The sequence below is a fragment of the Ipomoea triloba genome, chromosome 1 (assembly GCF_003576645.1).
Source record: "Ipomoea triloba cultivar NCNSP0323 chromosome 1, ASM357664v1".
NCBI lineage: Eukaryota > Viridiplantae > Streptophyta > Magnoliopsida > Solanales > Convolvulaceae > Ipomoea > Ipomoea triloba.
In genome coordinates this window covers 34,999,133-35,006,138 of record NC_044916.1, presented here as the reverse complement: position 1 = coordinate 35,006,138, position 7,006 = coordinate 34,999,133, and the positions used below count along the sequence as shown (strand labels likewise).

Genomic DNA, 7,006 nt, shown 5'->3' with positions numbered 1-7,006 from the left:
GGTTGGAGTAATACAAAACACATTCAAAAATATCTTCGTAACGTGACTTCATAAGATAAATCATTGCAGTGTCTGAAATTACCTTTGAACTATTGCAGTGTCTCCATGACCAGTGCAAATAACAAGCATGACATTTTTATAAAACGTATCTAATAAAAATGTTTAGGAAAATTAGATAGATAATAGAATTAATTAATATGTTTAGGAAAGTGATATATTTTGTTAATAAGAAATACAAAGTTTCCTAATAAAATAAAGTCTTAAAATATTTTACAAAAAAGGACATAGTCATTATTGATTTTTTTAAAAAAAATGATGTGACACCTTCTCATTCAGCGCCGGTGTATAGCATTATACTCCGGCTGTGCATCAAATATTAATCCTTACAATATTTATACATCTCTAATCCCTAATTCTTAGGGATGTAACTAACCACCCAAAATAGAAAGTAATAGCCATCCACACAAATAATTACAACAATTTCCAATTATTAGAGTAAAACACATTAAATTTAATTTTAAAAAGTGTATAGATAGAAATCTTTAAATTATATATATATATATATATATATATATATATATATATATATATGTTCAGCATAGATATATTTATACATATCAGGCCTACAATAATATTCAAGTATAATACAGTAATTATGAGGCCTAAAGAAAATAAATATCAAGCCTCATATAAGAACTGATATCAGTCCTGCTGTTAATAGCCCATTAACCCGAACCCATTAGCCCAAACATACAAAAGGAAAACTATGCTAATTCACTAAGGGCAACCGATTCCTCTCCCTCTGAGTTGCGCTCCTCCTCCTCTCTAAACCATCATCGATTCATCTCTACGTGCTGCGATCGGGATTCAAGAAATGAAACCGTCGATCGCGTATGCAGATCTTAATGCGCGGTTATACAATTAATCCATGGCTTTAAGATTACGATTCTATCACTATTTTTTACTTTGCGATTTCTGAAACCGTTTCCCTTAAAAATTTCGATCTGGAATTTGTGTTTATCGGCGGCGGATCTGTTGATTCTATGAACAGATCTTTAAATTAAAGTTGTCAAAAACTGATCTACACCGTATTCCTCCACTTAGAGAGCAGCGGCCGGTATTGCTATGTTAAAGATAAGTCGATTCTTCATTGAATTTTAATTTTTTTTTTCAATTTAGTGTTTATTTCGTAGGTTTGTATTACAAAAAATAACGTAATACGTACAAATCCCCAATTTTTGTTCTCGGATGGGTACTTAGGTCAAATTCTGGCAAAATAATAGCTAAATGTAAAATTTTATTACTTCATTTTATTTGTGTGTGTGTGTGTGTTAACAAAGATTTCGTTGCGTTTCTTTTGTTTTGTTTTGTTTTGTTTTTTTTTTTTNAATTTTTTTTGAAATTAGATTTGTTTTTTTTTTCCTCCCCTCTAATTTTCTCTTTCCAAATCACAAAAAAAAAAAAAAAACAGTACTATTAAGGATGCTCCTTATCAATGGAGTCTTTTCGTAGTTTTTGAAGAGTTTTTGTAAGTGATTAGAAAAAAGAAAATAAGAGGGGATGAAAAAACAAATTTGATATTTAAAAAATAAAAAATAAAAACAAGATGTGTCAGGCGCGCCTGATGCGCATGGGCTGTTGCTGTGTGCGTACAACTGATGATTGTAAAATTCATGTCAGATTTTACTATGCTTTGAACCCTTCCTTTGCATATGATTTTCTCCCTTTCTCTCTCATCTCTTCTCTTATGCCATGTTGGCACTTTATCTTACATAAGGACATTAACACCAGCACATATTTTGGAGTTGGTGTGAAGGCCAAATGAAGAAGAAATAACTCTCCTGCAAGTTATTGGTTGATGTCAGAAAAGGAAACAAAAAAAAAAAGAAGAAACAAACGCTTGTAGTGTGTGTTTGGTGCACTTTGCGCCCCAGCAGGCCCCTTGCTAGGGCGAGTCAGAGTGCTGGCGGCCACTCTAACTTTTATATTACTTTTCTGTTTTTTTAATTGTCAAAATTTCTTTTTAATTTCTTTTTTTCTTTTTTCTTTTCTTTTCTCCCATACTCTCTTTTCTAATCACACTTACAAAACTCCTCAATAATTGCGAAATAACTCAATTGATAAGGATGCTCTAAACCAAATAAAAAGTTGGGTAAATCTTATACAGCTACAAAGTCTTCAATAGATATAAAATATAAATACTCGGAAGACTGACCAAAGAGTCAAGTCAAGGATGCAGTTGACGTTGACGTTGGAGAGTGCTATAAGTTAAAAAAACCCCGACATAGGATCCGAACTCACAATTAGAAGTGCTCATAGAGTTTTTAGCACAAAAAAAAAAAATAAAAAAAAATAAAAAAATGGATCATTTAGTAGTAGCAAGGCTTCTAGCTATATTTTCTTTACATTCCTTCCTTCTACTGCTTTCTTCTAATGTAATTCCTGCTTCCAGTAATGAAGAAGCCAAAGGTCTCCTGAAATGGAAATCCACTTTTAACCACCCAAACAACACGTTGGATTCTTCATGGACTATCTCAGAAAATGGAGGCAGCCCATGCAACAACTGGTATGGAGTTCATTGCGTTGCGGGAAGTGTCAACAGGCTGAACCTTACTACTTCCAAAATCAATGGTACACTCCAAAGCTTTCCATTTCATTCACTTCCAAATCTTGAATATTTTGAAATTAGTTTAAATGCATTTTGGGGAAGCATACCACCTGCAATTGGCAATCTTTCCAAACTCGTCTATCTTGACATGTCAGTCAATTATTTTACCGGCACAATCCCACCTCAAATTGGCCTTTTAACCCGTCTCAAGACCCTCCATATGTTTGCAAACATCTTGCATGGTCCAATCCCTGATGAAATTGGCAACTTAACATCTCTCACTGAGCTTGCTTTGCTTGGTAATTCTCTTAATGGTTCTATTCCTGCTTCAATAGGCAATTTGAAACACTTGAGTTCTTTGCAACTTTATAGCAATTCTCTTTCTGGCTCCATTCCTCCCGAGCTGGGAAAACTCTCCAATCTCACTGTGCTTTACATAGACACAAACCAACTAACCGGCTCAATTCCCCCCGAGCTAGGAAACCTCTCAAAATTGCAACAACTATACATTTTCTCTAACAATTTGAGTGGTCATATTCCCCGTGAACTAGGAAAGCTAAAGTCACTCTCCTATCTCAGTTTATGGTCGAATAATCTTAGTGGTCAAATCCCTGCTTCACTAGGTGGCCTAGAGAATTTGTTACTTCTTCACCTCTATGGTAACCAACTTAGTGGTTCAATACCTGAAGAGTTAGGGAACCTAAAGAGCATCACTGATCTGCAACTGAGTCAGAATATGTTTAGTGGTTCAATCCCAACTTCCATAGGGCGTTTGAGGAACTTAGAAATCTTGTTTCTTCGTGCCAACAATCTTTCTGGTTCCATTCCTCGTGAACTTGGCAAACTGGAAAACTTGACCGTACTGGAAATGGATGATAACCAATTCTCAGGCCATTTGCCAGACGGTATTTGTAAAGGGTTGGCACTTCAAAATTTCACGGTGAACAACAATAACCTCTCGGGGCCAATTCCACCCAGCTTAAGAGACTGCAGAAGCTTAAAGCGTGTCCGGTTTGATGGCAATATGTTCACTGGAAAACTCTCTGAATCCTTTGGCATATACCCTGATTTGCAGTTTATGTGGCTCAGTCAAAACCAGTTTCACGGTGAAATCTCCAAGAACTGGGGAATCTCCAGAAACTTGACAAACCTGCAAATGGCTGAAAACAATCTCACAGGTAGAATCCCTCCTGAGTTTCAAAATTTGACTCAACTAGGAATACTCAATCTCTCTTCAAATAAATTGGGTGGGGAGATCCCTGCAGAACTTGGGAGTCTATCATCTCTTCTTTCTTTATACTTGGGGGACAACAATCTTTCCGGTCAACTACCCCAAGAGTTAGCCTCTCTTAAGAAATTGAATGTCCTTGATTTGTCCAAGAACCAATTTAGTGGACCAATACCCTCATTCATAGGAGACTATGAGTATATGCATGAATTGGACTTGAGCCACAACAACTTCAGCCAGCATTTACCAGTTGAGCTAAGTAAGATATCACATCTTACAACGCTGGACCTGAGTAACAATTCTCTCAGTGGAGAAATCCCACATTTGTTTAATAGTCTTGTTGATTTGGTGAATGTTGATTTATCCTATAATCAGCTGACTGGCCCTATTCCTGACACCATGGGTTTCAAGCAAGCATTTCTGAAGGGAAACAAAGGTTTATGTGGAGATAATAAAGACCTTCCACCTTGCTCATCAACACCTACAGAAATGTCCTCTGTGGAGAAAAAAAGTGGCCACAAAAAACAGATTCTCAGCATTGTATTGCCTATAGTGGGAGCTCTGGTACTAGTTTCTGTGTTCGCGGTGGTTCTTTTCACTTGTGGTGGGAAAGGAGATAGAGGTCCAGATGAAGAGCAATGCAATTCGTTGAGGCGGGGAGATGGTGACAACAATGATGAAGACAGTGATCTCTTCTCCATATCCTCATTCCATGGAAAGGCATTGTATTTGGACATCTTGAAAGCCACCAAGGAGTTCCATGAGATGTTCCGCATTGGGGAAGGAGGGTTCGGGACTGTATACAAGGCGAAGATCCCATCAGCCGAGACAGTAGCTGTAAAGAGACTTCATTCATCAGCTGAGATCACTGATAGGAAGGGCTTCTTCAACGAAATAACAGCTCTGACAACGATCAGGCACAGAAACATTGTCAAACTCCATGGCTTCTGCTCAAATGTGAAGCATGCATTCTTGGTTTACGAGTACCTTGAAAGGGGTTCTTTGTCAAATATGCTGAGCAGAGAAGAGGACGCTAAGAAGCTGAACTGGATGACGAGGGTGAATATCGTTAGAGGCATCGCTCAGGGCTTGTCTTACATGCACCATGATTGCTCACCTCCCATTGTTCATCGAGACATATCGAGCAGCAACATTCTCCTTGATGCTGATTTTGAAGCTCGCATCTCGGATTTTGGCACTGCTAAACTACTCAGGCGAGACTCCTCTAATGTTAGCGCGCTTGCAGGCACCTGCGGATATATTGCACCAGGTAAATTTTCCATTTTTATCCATACAAGATATCGATTGCAAATGTTGTGCTTTCTGTCGGATGTCAATCTTAGTCTGAAATAATGGGACAACTTAATAAGTCTGAAAAATTTTAGGGTAAGAATAGAAAAAAAAATTGTTTCAATAAAACATCAATTTGATTAGGTAAAATCAATTAGACCGATGGCCCAAACATGCTAGTTACAATTTAGTGTGCTAGCTCAATAGCTCGAGTCACTTAAGGTTATTCTTTGTTTCACAAGTGATATGGAACTGAATATACAAGGAATTTATATTCAAACACATCTTTAGTAATTTTTATATTATAATTACACATGTGTTCGAAAGTCCGAAATTTTACGATTAAAGCCAAAACTTTTAAATTTGACAAAAAAAATAAACTAATTAATTCGACAGTCCAAAATTTTACGATTAAAGCCAAAACTTTTAAATCTGACAAAAAGAAAACTAATTAATTTGACAGTCTGATAGGCCTAGTCCGAAATCGAATGGACCGGTCTGATTGGAGTGATTGACATACATGATCTGATTGTTAAGAATTTATGTAATCTTGCAGAATTTGCTTTCACTATGAAGGTGACTGAAAAATGCGATGTATATAGTTTCGGAGTATTAACATTAGAAATCATTAAGGGAAAACATCCTGGTGACTACATCGATCTTCTCACATCTCCTTCCCCTGCAACCATCGAACTCCAGGAGTTGTTGGATCCACGGCTTCCACATCCTGAAAATGAAGCAGTGGAGGAAGCTTTGGTTCTCATTGCTAAAATGGCCCGATCTTGTCTTCTTTCAAATCCAAAAACGAGGCCGACAATGCAGATAATCGCTGAGATGTTAGCAATAGCACCACAATGAATCAAAAATGTGTTTTGTATGCTGAGCCACTACGTTACCGTGATTTATCTTTCTTCCGCATACTATGTCGTGTTGCAGTGCGATTGCCGTTTGGTTCACAAAATCTTAGATTATCTTAGGTAATAGGATTACCTCCGGGGAGGTAATGTGAGATTAAGGGAATGTAAGATTATACCTTATGTGTTTGGTTAAAGTTGTAGGAATGTAATATTAACTTGTTTGGTTGGAGGTTATATTTTAGGTGATACTGTAACAATTACATAAATGCCCTTAAAGGTGTAAAAATACTTTACTTTTAAAAATGTTTTGGTTAATTTGTAAGCCTCTTTTTTTTTTTCAATTTAACATAATAATAATAATAATAATAATAATAATAATAACAATAATAATACTGCTACTACTACTACCTGTTCAATTCCACTTTTCGGTGGATTGTTGTTGTTGTTAATAATAATAATAATAATAATAATAATAATAATAATAATAAGACTCTCAAAAAATAATAATAATAATAATAATAATAATATTATTATTATTATTATTATTATATAATGGTTAGTTTACAAGGGTAAAGTTGGAATATTTCAAGGTAATCTTAGATTACCTAAGAAAATAGAGGTAATCACATTACCTTAAAATATTACCGCCACATCAGCTTTGAGGTAATATAACATTACCAGGTAATCTCATAGTTTGAACCAAACAAGATAATATAACATTACCAGACTCACATTACCTAGGTAATTTGAGATTACATGAACCAAACACCCTCTTAGAGATTGGAGAATCAGTCTTTTGGAAGATGGAAAGTGAAGTTGTCAACTTTTATGTATAATAAGGAGTAATTACTAGTCGTGGGCACACGCTCTGCGCGAAACGCCATTCCCAATGATGATGATGATAAATTAATGTGTATAAATGATAATATTTCTTAAATTTGAATAATTGTTATATGATAAAATAAAAATTATACTGGTTGAGGCTCTGGAGAAAGTTAAGAGACTGAAAGCAGAGACGTACCT

At 35.8% G+C, this 7,006-nt stretch overlaps 1 protein-coding gene across 1 annotated transcript; it reads left to right on the top strand.

Moving 5' to 3' along the window:
* The first annotated feature begins 2,095 nt into the window (after positions 1 to 2,095).
* Positions 2,096 to 6,305, top strand: LOC115997955 (MDIS1-interacting receptor like kinase 2-like). The gene is made up of 2 exons (XM_031237381.1): positions 2,096 to 5,106; positions 5,683 to 6,305. The coding sequence occupies exons 1-2, from the start codon at positions 2,361 to 2,363 to the stop codon at positions 5,982 to 5,984; spliced, it is 3,048 nt and encodes a 1,015-aa protein (XP_031093241.1). The 5' UTR covers positions 2,096 to 2,360; the 3' UTR covers positions 5,985 to 6,305.
* The last annotated feature ends 701 nt before the right edge of the window (positions 6,306 to 7,006 follow it).